General features: G+C 36.5%; 1 protein-coding gene across 1 annotated transcript in view; it reads left to right on the plus strand.

The window, feature by feature from the left end:
* Positions 1–17,452, plus strand: part of NAA35 (N-alpha-acetyltransferase 35, NatC auxiliary subunit) — a 115,387-nt gene that overhangs the window by 84,218 nt on the left and 13,717 nt on the right. The window contains exons 13-17 of the mRNA XM_007939016.2: positions 3,295–3,354; positions 7,825–7,931; positions 12,796–12,862; positions 14,198–14,296; positions 14,902–15,080. Of these exons, the coding sequence (XP_007937207.2) occupies positions 3,295–3,354; positions 7,825–7,931; positions 12,796–12,862; positions 14,198–14,296; positions 14,902–15,080 (512 nt within the window). The remainder of the gene's footprint in view (positions 1–3,294; positions 3,355–7,824; positions 7,932–12,795; positions 12,863–14,197; positions 14,297–14,901; positions 15,081–17,452) is intronic.

A 17,452-nucleotide genomic window follows, 5' to 3' on the forward strand; every position in this document is an offset into this window, starting at 1 on the left:
ATGACGTTGTTGTATTTAGATCTCTGTTAACTGTTTATGAAGAGATGCCAAGGGTGGTTCAGGCTCTTCTTGGTGGTTTTTTATCGTTGGCCTGTTGCTTGTCTGCTTGTTCCCCAGCCACGGTGCACAGTCCACGCGGTCCCTGGCTGGCAGGGTGATTTTTCGGGAAATATCTTTCCTGTCTTTTTAATGACCTTTTGCTTTCTTCATGTATGATGTCTTTGATGTCATCCCACAGCTCATAAGAAGCTCTGGTGGCATAGTGCCTAAGGCATTTTACTGCTAACTAGGAGGGTGGTGTTTCAAACCCACCAGCCACTACTCGGAAGGAAGACTGGGCAATCCACTTCCATAGTGATACTGCCTCAGAAACCCAAGGAGGGGGTCACTATGAGTCGGAACCGACTTGATGGCAGTGAGTTTGGTTTGGCTTTCACAGTTCATCTGGTCTTTGGTCATTGGTGTTTAATGCATCAAAACTGTTCTTCAGATGATCTCTAAAATTCAGATGGCATATACTCAGGGTCATGTTTTGGCTCTTAAGGATTTGTTCTACTTTTCTTCAGTTTTAACTTAAACTTGCATGTGAACAATTGATGGTCTATTTCATAGTCAGCTCCTGACCTTGTTCTGATTGATACTGAGCTTCTTCATTGTCTCTTTCCACAGATGTCACCAATTTGAGTCCTGTGTATTCCATCTGGCAAGGTCACCTTTTATATTATTGTTATATGTATGTTGTTGTGTGCTGTCGAGTTAGACCCGACTCATAGTGACCCCTCCTTGGGTTTCCAAGGCAGTATCACTACAGAAGTAGATTGTCCCATCTTCCTTCCGAGCAGTGGCTGGTGGGTTTGAACCTCCAGCCTTCTGGTTAGCATTCAAGTGCATTAGGCACTACGCTAACCAGAGCTCCTAGTCACCATTTATATTATTGGGAAAAGATACTTGGAATAAATAACTCATTGGTCATACAAATTTCTGTCATGCAATCTGCAGCATCATTTCTGTCACCAAGGCCATATTTTCCAAGTACTGATGTTTATTCTTTGTTTCCAGCTTTTGTATTCAAATCACCAGTAATTATCAGTATATCTTGACTGCATTTGGTCTATTTCAGACTGCAGAAGTTGGTGAAAATCTTCATTTTCTTCATCTTTAGCTTTATTGGATGGTACATAAATTTGAATGTTAGTCATATTAACCAGTTTTTCGTGTAGGCATATGACTATTATGCTATCACTGACACTGTTGTACTTCAGGGTAGATCTGAAATGTTCTTTTTGACTATGAATGCGACAACATTCATCTTCAATTTGTCATTCCCAGCATAGTAGACCATATGATTTTCCAATTCAGAATGGCCAGTACCAATCCATTTCAGCTTACTGATGCCTAGGGTATCAATCTTCATGTGTTCCATTTCATTTTTAGTAACCTCCAGTTTTGTTAGGTTTGTACTTAGTACCTTCCACGTTCTGATTATTAATGAATGTTTGCAGCTGTTCTCATTTTGAGTCATGCCATATCAGCAGATGAAAGTCCCAAAAGCTTTATTCCATTTATATTATTGAAGTCGACTCTACTTAGGGGAAGTATCACTTCCCCAGTCATACTTTGAGTGCCTTCCAACCTGATGGGCTCATTTACCAACACTATATCAGGCATTGTTTCCCTGCTATTCATAAGATTTTCAGTGGCCATTTTTACTCAGAAGTGGACCTGGCTGTGTCTTCCTTCCTATCTGTCTTAATCTGGAAGCACCGCTGAAAGCTGTCCACTGTAGGTCACCCTGTTGGTATTTGAAACACTGATGACATAGCCTCCAGCATCACACACAATCTGCCACAGTACGACAAACTGACAGATGAGTGGTAGAATGGCTATGTTGTATTCTGTTTTAAGTATATACCATAGTTTTTTCAGCTCGTTCATATTTACTTAACATTTAGATTATTTTCTGTGTTTCACCTTTATAAACAATACTGGGATGAACATCTTTTTAGATAATTATGTTGTGTACTTCCTTCCTCCTCAAGATAATAGAGAATTCAGTTCATTTTACAGTTAAGCAAACTAAGGTTGACAGGGGTTGAAGCCAAATTAAATGACTGGTTAGTGGCCTCTCTGGAATTAGAATAGAGATTTTCTTGTTCTTTTTGTTACATCTAATTTTTTGATCCTTAATTGTTGCATGAGTTCATATGTGTGTTCCCCACATTAATTAGTTAAAGTATTACCAGTTAAAAATAGTTTTGTAAATCCAGTTCTGACTCATAGCAACCCCATGTGTGTCACAGTAGAACTGTACTCCACAGGATTTTTGAAGCTGTGAACTTTTGGAAGCTTGCCAGGCCTTACCTCTGGCTGGCTTTGAACCACCAGTTTTTTGTTTGTTCAGCAGTTAATTGTTTGTGTCACTCAGGTATTCATGTGAATGTAATTAATTTAAGTAAATTGTATATTTACAAATGGTTAAAATGGCAAAGTTTATGTTTCATACTTTAACATAATAAAATTTAAAATAAATAAATAAATAAGTGAGACTTAAGTAAGTATCTGTTAAGAGTCCTAGAGGAGCATCTTCCCTGTTCTCCCCTCCCCTGTGTCCTCACCACTTCCTTCTAGTCCCCCACTCACTGTCCTTCTTCCCCTCTCCCTCTATCTCTCAAATTTTGGTGATGTTACCTACTAAAGAGACCAGGAAAGAGTTGCATGGCAAATTGGCTTCATCTTGAGTATTGTCTCTCAGCTGTTGATGAATGCTGTGCTGAGGAGGATCCTAAACGGCTGCAATAGAAGAGACTCAGTGTAAAATAGTAAACTATTATCACAGTCTTATTATTTTCATCATATACAGATTTAATAGTGGCATCCACAGAATACTGTTATTGGTCTGTTTTTTAAAAAATACGTTCTGAAATTATTCATTGTCCCTTTGATAAAATTTAACAATCCTTCTAGAGATAACCTTTAACTAAAAAAGCCAAAAACCAAACTCACTGCCGTTGAGTCGGATCTGACTCATAGCGACCCCTCCTTGGGTTTCTGAGGCAGTATCACTATGGTAGTACTTGCCCAGTCTTCCTTCTGAGGAATGGTTGGTGGGTTTGAACCACCAGCCTTTTGGTTAGCAGTCAAGTTCCATAGGCACTACGCCACCTATTGTCTTATTTTAACTCTGTTAAGATATCATTTGCAAAGGTGTAGTAAAAATTACACTTTAAATACAAACATTTTCTGCTGTTATTTTATCTTTTAATGACATTGCTTTTTCTCTCAATTATCTGTTAGGATTTTTTCTGTGAATTTAGTGAACAGTCACCTTGTGTTCTTTCAAGATCTCTATTACAAGTAAGTTTCACTTGGAAATGAAATCCTTATATAAACATTAAATTATATGTCTATTAACGTTTTATTGATTGATGGAACAAAAAGTATATTCTTTTCAAAGATATTCTACTCTTAGTATTGTATTTTTAAATGAAAATACTGACTTAACAGTGTTAAACATTCATCAAAATTCCATCCTGGGCTCTACAAACTGTAATCATTTAAAACAATTAAAATCCTGAAAAGAATGTTCTTTAACCACTTTGAAATTAAACTAGTACTCAATAAGAGAAATATATCTAGAAAAATCTCCAATATTTGGAAATTAAATAAGACATTCTAAATAACTATGGATCAAAGAAGAAGTCTGGATAGAGTTTGAACTGATAAAGTGAAAATACAACATTATCAAAATCTCTGAGGCACAACTAAAGAACTGCTTAGAGGGGCATTTATAGCATTAAATGTTAATATGAAAAAGGAAGAAAGGTCTGAAATTAATAATCTAAGCTTTCACTTTAAGAAACCAGGAAAAGAGTAAATAAAAATCAAAGCTAGCAGAAGGGAGGAAACAATAAAGAGCAGATCTTGATGAAATAGGAAACAAACAAAAACTCGTGGGTTTTAGAGAGAAAATTAATGCATCCAAAAGCTGGTTCTTTGAAAATGAGAAGAAAGTTGATAAACCTCTAACCAAATGAGAGAGAAAGAGAGAGAGAGGCAGGCAGACAGACAAATGGCACATATGAGTAATGTCAGGAATGAAAGAGGATATTACTACAGATCATATAAACCTAAAAACCAAACCTACTGCCATCAGGTCGAGTCCAACTCATAGCAACCCACATTGGGTTTCCAAAGCTGTGAATCTTTATAGAGTTGATTGCCTCATCTTTCTTCTATAGAGCAGCTGGTGGGTTTGAACAACTGATCTTGTCATTGGTAGCTGAATACCTTACCCACTATGCCTCCAGAGCTCCCACAGAACATATAGTCATTAAAAAGATAATATGGGAATACTATGAACATCATAAATTCAAAAACTTAGATGAACAAATTCTTTGAAAGATACAAACTACCAAACTCACCCAAGAAGAAATAAATAATCTAAATGATCTTACTATAAAACAAATTCATTGTTAGATAAAAACATTCTAATAAAGAAACTCCAGGCCAGTCTGCAGTCTGTTCCAGAAAGTAGATTAGGCAGAAATACTTCTTAACTCATACAAGGGCAGCGTTACCTTGATACCAAATGAAACAAAGACATTGCAAGAAAAGAAAACTACAAACTCTACTATCCCTTGTGCATGTAGACACAAAAATCTTTAGCAAAGTATTAGCAAATTAAATCTAGTAATATATGAAAAAAGATAATGCATTATGACCAAGTGACATTTATCCCAAGAATGCAAGGGTAATTCAACAGTGAAAAATGAATAAATATAATTCACCACATAGTCTAATGTTTTTTAACTTCTGAAATATTTGACAGAATTCAACATCTATTCATGATGAAAATTCCTGGTGAGCTAGGAAGAGAACTTCCTTAACTTGATAAAATATGTACACAGAACCTACAGGCAGACATCATACTTAATGATGAAAGACTAAATAGTTTTCCCCTAAGATTGGGAAGAAGTCAAGTTGTCTACTTTTAGCACTGCTATTTAACATCACAGTGGCAATCTTCACTGGTGCAGTAAGTGAAGAAAACGAAAGAAAAGACTGGGAAGGAAGAAATAAGATTCTCTGTTTACAATGACATGATTTTCTATATGGAGTCCCAAGGTGTCTACCAAAATGTTCCTAGAACTGATTGGTGAGTTTAATGAGGTCACAGGATATGAGGCAAACATACAAAAAGCAATGTGTTTCTATGTACTTGGAATGAACAATACCCCAAAAAACCCACCGTCGTCAAGTTGATTCCAACTCATAGCAAACGGGTAGGACAGAGTAGAATTGCCCCATAGGATTTCCAAGGTGTAATCTTTATGGAAGCAGAGGCAGATTGCCACATCTTTCTCCTGTTGAACAGCTGGTGGGTTCAAGCTGCTGACCTTGTGGTTAGAAGTCTAGTGCTTAACCATTGCTCTGCCAGGTCTCTGCACAGTGGACATTGTTGTTGTTATTAGGTGCTGTTGAGTTGGCTCTGACTCATAGCAACCCTGTGTATAACCAAACAAAATACTGCCTGGTCCTATGCCATCCTCACAATCCTTGCTGTGCTTCAGCCCATTGTTGGGGCCACTGTGTCAGTCCATGATGTTGAGTGTCTTCCCCTTTTTCACTGACCTTCTATTTTACCAAGTGTGATATCCTTCTCCAGGGACTGGTTCCTTCTGACATCATGATCTCAGTGAGACGAAGTCTGGCCATTTTCTCTTCTGAGGAGCATTTTGGCTGTACTTCTTCTAGGATAGATGGACAATAGGAAATTAAAAATTTAAAAACAGTGCTATTTACAATAACATCAAAAACTTAGGTATACACTTAATAGCTTATGTATAGGACCATTATGTTTAAAAACTATAAAACACTGATGAAAGACATGAAAAAAGACCTAAATAAATGGAGATAACTTACCTTTTTCATGGATTGGAAGGATTGCTATTTTTCAAATGTCAGTTATTTCTAAGTTGATCTGTAGATTGAAAGAATCCCAGTCAGAATCACAGCAAAAATTTATATAAATGTTGTCAAACTGATCCTAAAATTTAGAAAGGCAAAATGAAATAGCCAAAACAGTTTTTGGGGAAAAAAAAAAAAAAGGAACAAAGTTGCAGAACTCATAACTACCTAACTTTAAGAGAGATGTGGTATTGGCAAAATATAGTCACAGAGGTCAGTAGAACTGAAGGAATGGCTAGAAATAGACTACTACGGTGACTTGATCAATAACCAATATGGTTAATTAATTTTGACAAAGGTACAAAGGCACATTAATGGAGAAAGGATAATCTTTTCAACAGATAGTGGGTGAACAATTGGACATGCGTATGCAAAAAATGTATTTAGAATGGATCATAAGCCTAAATATAAAATGTGAAACCATAAAACTTAGAAGAAATGATAGAAAATATTTGCAGTTTTGGGGAAAACAGTCATCAAAAGCACAATCCAAAAATTTTTATATTAAACTTTTATTCCATGAAAGATACTGTTAAGAAAATGAAAAGAGGTACTACACAGTGGGAGAAAATATTTGCAGAGCATAGGTCTGACAAAGGACTTGTGTTTAGAACACACAAAGAACTCTGTGAACTTAATAGGAAAACGCACAACCCAGTGTTTGAAATGGGCAGAAAGCTGAATATTTTAAATATGGATAGCAGAGATGCATATGAAAAGATATTCACATCATTTGTATTAGAGAAAGGCAGATTTTAATATTGAGATACCAGCTTTCAGAATATCTTTAAAAACAAATCCAAAACCTAAAAAAGAATGCATTGCTGATAAACATGTAAAATGGTACAGCCACTATGAAAAATAGTTTGGCAGAGTCTTACAAAATTAAACATACTTCTGCCGTATGACCAGCAATATTACTCCTACTTTTTGCTCAAGAGAAATGGAAATTTATGTTCTCCTAGAAAACTTTTTGTGTATGTTTATGGCCAATTATGTTCATAATTGCCCTTAACTACCCATATGTGCTTCTTGTGGCAAAAGGATAAAAGAACTGTGGGACATACACATAGTGACATGCTACCAATAAAAAGGAGTGAACTATTGATAGAATCAGCAGTGTTGATGAATGTCAGTTGCATTATGCAAGGTGTAAGAAGCCAGACTCAAAAGGCTATGTGATCCCATTTTGATGACATTTTAGAAAAGGAAAGACTATAGAGATGGAGAACAGATCAGTAATTCCAAGAGACTCTGGATTATGGATGTGGAGATTATTTACTACAGAGGGATCACGTGAGGGATTATTTTTGGGGTGATGGAATTGTTCTGTGTCTTGATTGTGGTGGTGGTTACATATCTGTGAATTTGTCAAAATCAGAACTGTACATCACAAAAATAAACTTTATGTAAATTTTAAAAATTTTGGATTAGGAATTCAAGCAAGGTATGGCATATTAAATATTAAAATACATTGTAGTTAAGGGAAGAAAAGTAAATGCAAATTTTTATTTTAAATGTACTTTTTTTCATTTCAGAAAGTTTATATGTATTGAAAAGCTTTTATTAGATTATTGGATGACATAATATTTATAGCCATTTAATATTTCATAATTTTTGAAACCCTTTCTCATACATTACTTCATTTGACTTTAGACTTGTCAGTTTACTGACTAATTCAGTGTAATACTACTACTCGTGACTTGGCAGATTTTTTTCTGGACATTTTGTATTCCCCTGCATCAGAGTAAACTTTAAATAAAGATTAATAAGTAGCACCCATTGTAGAAGCAATGATTTATAAAAATTTTCTACTAACTTTTCATATAATTACCTTGGTATTCTGTGCTATTTAAGACCACTTTCCTGGTGGATAACAAAAAAGTCTTTGGAACCCATCTCATGCAAGACATGGTGAAAGATGCACTTCGGTCTTTTGTCAGTCCTCCGGTGCTTTCTCCCAAGTAAGTATTATAAAGCATTTGATAATGTATTTGTTTATGCTAAAGCCCAACTCACCATAATCTTCCTTTAGAGCCAAGTATACAAATTTCTGTTTTTTTTTTTTTTTTTTTAAACAAAACAAACATTAACTATCTCTTTCTCATGTTGTTCAGATTAAAATGAGATTTTTGTGAGACTGAAATTAGGTAGTTATTCAGAAATCCAGTAACTTGTATTGGACCTTTACTTTGTGGATAGCACTGTGCTAGGCACTCTAGAAAACAGTTGTAAAAAATAAGGTCTGTTGGCATTGGTCTGAATCTAGATACAAATCTGAAATGCATATAACTGATACTCTGTTTTGGCAGAGGAAGAACCCTGAAAATATGCTACTATAAGAGGCTGGAACAGATATAATGCAGGAAGAATTAGCATTTGAGCTGGCGTTTTGAGAAATGAGCAGGTTTTTTTTTTTTTTTTTTTTTTTTTTAAATGGGGCAGAAAGAAAGGACTCATTATTTCTTTGCAAAGTAACCAGCATGTGTGAAGACATGGGAGTATGAAATTACATATTGTAAGAATATTTAGTGGTTCAGCATTCTTACCAATAATTTGTTGAATCAGTTACATCACATCTCCTGTAAAGTGCTCTGGTAGCTTCCTGTCTTGGATTGGACTCCCCAGAAGCAGACCCTGAGACAAGGATTCACATAAATATAATTTTGGAAGCAATCATAGCAAGTACCAGCCAGCTGTAGCCAAGTTGGAGATGAAAAAGAAGAAAGCAATGCAAAAATGAAGTGCCTCTTGGCTCTATAGAAAGTAGTTGATTCGGTCCTATATGGGCGCTCCTGAGATAGTGCTGGTTGCAGCTCATAGTTGTCGTAATTAGAGACAAGGCAGCCCACATACCTGTCAGTTAAGGCTGCTCCTGTTGGTGGTGTTAGGTGCCATTGAATCATCTCTTAACTCCTACTGACCTTATGTATAACAGAATGAAATATTGACCGAGCCTGCATTATCCTCACAGTCATTGTTATGTTTGAGTCCATTGTTGCAGTCATTGTATCCATCCATCTCATTGAGTGTCTTAACTTGTTTTTGCTGACAAGGGAGTTTGAATATTTATTGCACACACCTGTCATTTATTGTACAGCCCTGCTCCTGAGAGGGTATAAATTCCCAGGTATTTTAGTGTTTGTTACATTCTCTATTTCATTCAGTAAAAGCCAAAGTCCTTATAATGGCCTACAAGACATAATATGGTCTGGTCTAGACCCTTGTCCTGTTTCTTCTGTGACCTCATCTTCAGCCACACTGGCCTTCTTGGTATTCCTGGGATATACAGGTTCTTTCTCACCTTAGGGCCTTTACATAAGAGATCGGAGATGCTTTCTTCAAAACTCCCTATGGCTAACTCCCTTAACCTCTTTCAAGTCTATTCATTGTCAGTTCAGTGAAGGCTATCTTGGCCACCCTATTTAAGAATTACTTCTTCAGCCACTCAGAAGGGGATCAAAATAGGAGATCCTGGATAGAATGGGAGAAAATTGTGGAACAAAACTCAAAATCATAAAAAAGACCAGCCTTACTGGTCTGATGAGACTGGTGAAACCCCCAAGACTATGGCCTCTAGTTACCCTTTAGGCCTGGAATTGAACTCCTGTGGCTTCCAGGCAAACGATACACAGGCATATGAGGTGAACATTTACACCAGGTAGGTGCACTCCTTAGATCATTCAACCATGGGAGATCAGAAGGGCAGTATTTGCACAGGGAGATAGCTCAGAGGGGAGAATACATGGGAAAGAAGAACACAGGGAAAAGATAACCACAGGGAGAAAGTGGGAAGAGACCTGTTACATTATGGGGATTGTAGTCAATGTCATGAGACAAAATGTGTGTGAACTGTTGTATGGAACATGGATTTGCTCTGTAAATTTTCACCTAAATCACAATTAAAAAAAAAAAAAAATTACTACTACCCTCCACCTCCCAACCAGCACTCCAGTTCTTACCTAACAATTCTCATTTACTGTATAATTTACTTCTTTATGATATTTATTTTCTATCTCCCTTTGCCCTTTGTCCTCTACTAGAATGTAAACTTTACAGAGTCAGGCCAAGTAATTTTGGCAGTTCATTCACTGATAAATCTCAGGTGACAGAACAGTGTCTTGCACATAGTAAGCACTCAGAATTTGAATGAATGGGAATTAGGTGGTCACATAGTTTGGGAAAAGACTTGGGAGAGTCTTGAGTGCTTTGGTAAGGTTTGAACTTTATGATCAGCAAGCAGCTACTTAAGTTTTTAACATGGAATTGGCATAGTTGGATTTGCATTTTGTAATAGGAAACAACCTGGGAGTTGAGGAGCGATGATTGAAGGTAAACAGGTTGTTTGGTGCCTTATACTTGAGAGATGTGATAGGTTGTTTGGTGCCTTATACTTGAGAGATGTGAAGGCTTAGCCTTTGGGAATGTAAAGGAAAAGACAGACTGAGAAACATTTCTGAGGTAAAATAGAAAATGAGACGGAATAGGGGAAGGGAAGGGAAGACAACTAAGTTTTTGTTTAATTTTGTTTTTTAAAAAGCTGATTGTATTAATACCCCATAGCATGCTCCAGAATTCAAATAATGCAGAGAAATATATGAAAGATAGTAAAAATTACCTAAAATCTTACCTCTGGGATTTTGATGACCATCACTTTAGATACCTGTTTTGGTTACATAGTTCTGCTCTGATAGGAATATACACAAATGGGATGGCTTTAACAAACAGGAGTTTATTCTCTTAAAATTTGGAGGCTTTAAGTCTGAGTTTGAAGTGCCAGGCTCCAGGGTCTGAGTGAAAGCCCCTCAGCCTTGGGCTTTAGTTCTGCCTCATGTTTCTGGCCCACTGAACCTAGAGACATCTCTTCACTCAGGCATCTGCTAGCTGCGAGGCAGACAAACCCAAGGTCAACAAGTAAAAATGCACAGTCCTGATACTACCAAACCACACAGCAGGCCATTGATTCAAGTCCATTGAAAGTCCCAAAATCAGCAGGGCATGGCAGGCTGCTAAACGATGACTTGGCTATATGCAGGGTTCAAGCATGCCAAAAAGCTGGAGACCTTCCTCAAAGCTGCTGCTTATGTACTGCAAGCAGACCACATCCCTAAAGCAGCTACTCAGCTGTGCTAGTAGATTTCACCATGGAATTGATTGCCAGTCTCACCATGGGAAATAACTGTCTCCAGCTGCTCAGCCACTCAACCGGGCCCAGCCAAGTTGACAGCAACCTTAACTACCACAATATCTTTCTATATGAAGGTACACACACATGTATATGTTGTTTTAGGTGCCATTGAGTTGATTTTGACACATAGCTATCCCATGTGATAGAATAGAACTGCCCCCCAGAAGGTTTTCTAGGCTGTAATCTTTGTAGGAGCGGATCTCCAAGTCTTTCTTGGGGTGGCGTGGAGATGGTGATCCAGGTCTTTCTCTCATGGAGTTTCTGAATGGTTTCAAATCACCAACTTTTTGGTTAGCAGCTGAGTGCTTAATCTTTGTGATACCAGAGTTACTTCACACATTTATAACTTTATATAAATGGGATCACATCAAACAAACTTTATTTATTTATATTTAAAATTGTGATGGGGGTTAATGAAAGTTCACAGAGAAAATTCATTTTCCATACAATAGTTCACACACATTTTGTTTCATGACATTGATTGCAGTCCTCACAATGTAACTGCTTGCTTCTCACTTTCTCCCTGTAGGACACCTTTTCCCTGTGTCCTTCTTTCCTTTGCATTCCTACCCTCTGATCTGTTTCCCTGTACAAATACTGCCCTTTTGATCTCCCATGATTTATTGTTCTAAGGAATATACCTACCAGGTGTCACTGTTCACTTTATATGCGTGTTAATATTTTTTGTCTGGAAGCCACAGGAGTGAGTTCAATTCCAGGGTCAAAGGATGACCAGGGATTATAGTTTCGGGGGTTTCACCAGTCTCTAGCAGATCAGTAAGCCTGGTTTTTATTATGATTTTGAGTTTTGTTCCACATTTTTCTCCCACTCTATCCAGGATCACCTGCACTGATCCCTTTCTGAGTGGTTGGTAGTGGTAGCTGGGCACCATCTAGTTCTTCTGGTTATATGGTTGTATAGGCTGAGGTTTGCATGGTTCACTAGTCCTTTGGACTAATTGTTTCCATGCATCTTTGGTTTTCTTCATTCTTCTTTGCTCCAGAGGAGGAGAGATCAGTTGTTGCATGTAGATGGCCACTTCCAAGCTTTTAAGACCCCACTCACTATTCACCAAAATAGGATGTAGAACAATGTTTTTGTGTAGTGTATTATACAAATTGAGCTTAATGTCCCCCATGACCATGGTCCTGGGCCCACGGTCCAGCAATTTGCTCCCTCAGGGTGGTTGGCTGTGGTTAAGGCGTTACCATAATGTTGCACCCTGTTGGTTCTGTTTATATGGACGTTCTTATAGCACATACAAATCAGTATGTAAATATCACCTGCCAAACTTATATATTGTTGTTGTTGTTATGTGCTGTCGAGTTGGACCCGACTCATAGTGACTCCTCCTTGGGTTGCTGAGGCAGTATCACTATGAAAGTAGATTGCCCCATCTTCCTTCCGAGGAGAACTGTAGCTACTGGAAATAGCATACATATATTGTATGAACAACACAGTAATAGTGGAATATTTCTTAATGTAACACTAGCAGTCTTCAACTTACTAATGGATTTGGTTCCATTTTCTCTATATTCCATTCCCTTATTTCTACCTTCCCCATCTATTGGTGACACTTACAGTAGTCCCTGCTGCTTTTGTCTTGCTTGATTTTAACGAAGTGACTATTACCTTACAGGTGCTGCCTATATAATAATCACCAGGCTAAGGACTGTATTGATTCCTTTGTTACTCACTGTGTTCGGGTAAGAACTACAATTTAGATTTCTATGCTGTGCACTTTAAAAATTACAGGATTTAAATTCTTCGGTATCATTAATTTGTGCTATTTTTCATCTATCATCTCATAATTAATTTCACTGAATAAATAAAATATTTTCATTTCTCTTATTATCTGTACTTCAGTGGATGGCTTCATAACTTGTAGTCTTCCTGGTAAATTGTTAAATTCAGAGGCAGCTTTTGATGACCTGTCACTACATCCCTCAGAGACCACAGAAACGGTTAAGTTATGACCCACAACTTGAAAAACAGCAGTTATATCTTTAAGGTGTTTTGTAAACAGACATGAAAACTTTTTTTTCAACCTTAGGAACAGGTAATATTTGATGTAATATCCTATCCATTTACCTAGTACTTTCTTAATGAACAGGAGGTTAGTAAAATTAAAATTGTTAATTTAGATGAGATCATAAACTTTTTTCAAGTCTTAATTAGGGAAAAATGCAAATCTTTTAATGGATTAAGTTAATTATAAATAATTTTTATGTAATTATTAGTTCTAGAACTCAATCGGGTACCTCTTTTGAGCCTGGTTCACGTTACTATATATATGAGGACAACATGGTATAGTCAAAGGAGAACCACTAGAAGACCAGATTTTATATTTATCACTAGAATATCAATCACTTTACTTTTCTGTAAACTTCTCAGTCTTTTAAAACTTCTCTATACCTCCTCTAAATTTCTTACTGGGTAATTATTGAGCAAGTGAGATTATATCTGTCAAAGTATACAAATATAAAACAATATTATACATAAAAAACTTTAAAATCAGACTTTTTAAATCCATGCATTCTACTGCCCATGCCTTTTTTCTGATTAGTGAAATGTTAGAGTGTTTTATATGGTAATACTACATGGAAGGAATAGGAGTACAAAACCTAGTGTCAAGATCAATAGATATTAGCCATTACTCAAGCCCTGTAATTACTAAGCATTCTCAATATTTAAAGCAGCACAGAAATGTCAATCTTGAACATTGGGTTTTAGCTTGAAATAAGCAGAAGAGAAACTGTCCTTTGGAAATTACAGGGATATATCTAAAAATTGAAGGAAAGTATTTTTGCCCTATGAAAACAAATTTCACAAATAGCTACTTTCTTGTAGTTGTTGATAAATTCTGGTGTTGAAGATTCTTAAAAATAAATGCCTATGTAAAAAAATATGCATAGGCATGAGTTTTATAAGAACAGACCTTTTTATCCTTAAACCAGATTTTGGAGACGTGGTATACATTAAGTTTCTTTAGTATCAGGAAATTTCCTGTTGACAGTTAACAATTTGTGTGTGTATTGCAGCCATTTTGTAGTCTTATTCAGATCCATGGACATAACAGGGCTCGACAGAGAGATAAGCTGGGTCATATTCTTGAGGAATTTGCTACCCTACAGGATGAGGTAAGAGTGAACAAGTTCCCCTCCCTTCTAAAGCAATTCTCACACCTTGTCCAGAGTTTTAAAGAATCTTTGCAACATTATTTTAATTATTTAGTATGTTAAACTTATTTGCCATTTGAAATGTGGTAGTTTGATATAGAAAGAGTTTACCCAAAAAAAAAAACAAAACAAAAATCCAAACTGATGAACATGTTACATTATTTCCTTTATAATCAGGATAAATTAATGAAGTATGTATAGATTTATAATTTTGTAGCAAGAGTGCATAATAAAAATTTTACAGTAATTAAAGTAAAATTGTGAGCAGAAACACTAATTGACAATATAACTAAGTTCCTGAAGTTTGTTGTTTATATTTTGTCCTCTGTAAATTGGATGAGATTTTATTTAGGTTAAGGAATATTTATGTAAATGTTAACCATTGTGAGGTAAGGGACTTGAATGAGAACTTAACCGAAAATGCATTTCAAAGTGTTAGTTCTTGGGTGGTGAGATTTACATTTTCTGCTCATGTGTTATATATAGCTTTTTATTTTTTGTAAGTTCTCATTACCTTTAAAAAAAAAAAAAAAGAAAGTCAGTGTTACGACATTTTATTCTGATAGGCTGAGAAGGTTGATGCAGCACTTCACACTATGCTCTTGAAACAAGAACCCCAAAGGCAGCATTTGGCCTGCTTAGGTACCTGGGTCCTTTACCATAATCTTCGAATTATGATACAGTATCTTCTAAGTGGCTTTGAATTGGAACTCTACAGCATGCACGAGTACTACTACATATATTGGTAAGAGAATAATTTGTGGTACAGTTGATGGTGAGTGAGTGGATACAATCTGCAAAATAGAGTGTAACTTGAGGATACTTTTTTTCATGTAGTCTATTTTAACTTTAATTGTAAGACCATTGGAAAAATACTGAAAATTAGAACTAGATCATCTTGAATTGAACAGCTTTAAAGTGTCATAACACTTGTACAAATAAAATTTTTCCTTACCATTTGATTATTTACTGAATAAATTACTAATGAAAGTAGCTCCAAGGTAAATAGGTTAAAGAGTCTTTTTCTCTTCTTCAGTGGGGGAAGAGGGAAGGGTTTAACACCCGTTCTGCCCTGATTTCAGTGGCACTAGGTACTAATTGTGGAACGCACTTAACTGAATATATACCATATGTGTGAAAGTAGACACAGATTGCCCTGGAGTACTAACTTAAAGGTTGGAAGTTTCAAACCCACCCAATAATGCTAAAGAAGAGCGGCCTGGTGATCTGTTTGTGAAAGGTCACAACCAAGGAAACCCTGTGGAACGGTTCTGCTCTGCACACATGGGGTCACAATAAGTATTAATAGTCAGTCCTGTTCAAATCAAACAGTGTATAAAGGAACATGCTAAAATTCATTCTTGTGTGGTTTGAGACAGCTAATTGAGAACTCTTCTTCTTGATTTCAAAACTCAAAATATATATTTTTTTACATATTTTTGTATAAAGAACTGGGATCTTTACTCAATAAATGAATGATAAATAAAAACTCCATTACAAGGGATGGACACAGAACAGGTAACTATTGGGAGGAAGTGGGAGAGGAGCTGTTGCATTGGGGCAAGTTGTAGTCAATGTCATGAGACAAAGTATATGTTAACTGCTGTATGGAAAGTGAATTTGCTCTGTAAACGTTCACCCAAATCTCTCTCTCTCTCTCTCTCACACACACACACACACACACACACACACACACAAAGAACTCCATTACAAATTCACATATTTGAGGAGATTCATGACCTTTTTTTTTTTTTTTTTTTTTTTTAATTAGGATTTGGGTGAAGATTTACAGAGTAAATTCACTTTTCATACGGCAGTTCACATATACTTTGTCTCATGTCATTGACCAAAATTTACAATGCAGCAGCTTCCCTCCCACTTCCTCCCCATAGTTACCTCCTCCCAGTGTCCATCCCTTCATACTCTTCGAGAGGCCCATTGTCTGCCAACCCTGTATATGATCTTGGATACACTCTCCATTTAGACATACATAATTGTTTAGCTTGTTCACCCATCTATCCGTCCCTATACCCATGTTTGCTTTCATTAACAACTCAATATTGTATTTACAAAGGGGTTCATATTTGTTGTTTGTACTGCCCATGTAACTCTCTCTGTCTTTCTCATCCTCAATGCTGCCATATTGGTCACTCACATTTGGTACATTGCCCTTCTCTTCACCCAAATCAATATTTATCTCTATCTATCTAACAGCATTCCCTCCCCTTCCCTCCCACCCCTGGTAACCAACAAAGAAAATGTCCTCCAATATATAAACATTTCCTTAACTTTTACAATAACGGACTAATACAATATTTGTCCTTTTGTGACTGACTTATTTCGCTCAGCATAAGAATAATAATAAGCTCATGGATAGGAAGACTGAACATTGTGAAAATGTCAGTTCTACCCAAAGCAATCTATACATTCAATGCAATCCCAATCCAGATCCCATCAACATTCTTTAGGGATATGGAAAAAATGATCACTAACTTTATATGGAAAGGAAAGAGACCTCGGATAAGCAAAGCACTACTGAAGAAGAAAAACAAAGTAGGAGGTCTCACATTGCCGGATCTCAAAACCTACTATACAGCCACAGTAGTCAAAACTGCCTGGTATTGGTTCAATGACAGATACATAGACCAATGGAATAGAATTGAGAACCCAGGTATAGATCCATCAACCTATAGTCAGCTGATCTTTGACAAAGGCCCCAAATCCATTAAGTGGGGAAGAGAATGTTTGTTTAATAAATGGTGCTGGCAAAACTGGAGATCCATTTGCAGAAAAATGAAACAAGATCTGTACCTCACACCACACACAAAAACAAACTCCAGATGGATCAAAGACTTAAATGTGAAACCTAGAACTATACAGTTTCTCAAGGAAAATTTAGGCTCAAACTTAAGGGCCCTAATATTTGGTATAAATAGACTACCAAGCATAATTCAAAATGCACCAACAGCAGAAGAGAAGCCAGATGATTGGGACCTTCTAAAAATTAAATGTTTATGTGCTTCCAAAGACTTCTCCAAAAGAGTCAAAAGAGAACCTACAGATTGGGAAAAAATATTTGGTAATAACATATCTGACAAGGGACTTATCTCTAGAATT

This window comes from Orycteropus afer, unplaced genomic scaffold (genome assembly GCF_000298275.1).
Source record: "Orycteropus afer afer isolate SDZICR_OR568_19922 unplaced genomic scaffold, OryAfe1.0 scaffold00005, whole genome shotgun sequence".
In the NCBI taxonomy this organism is placed as follows: Eukaryota; Metazoa; Chordata; class Mammalia; order Tubulidentata; family Orycteropodidae; genus Orycteropus; species Orycteropus afer.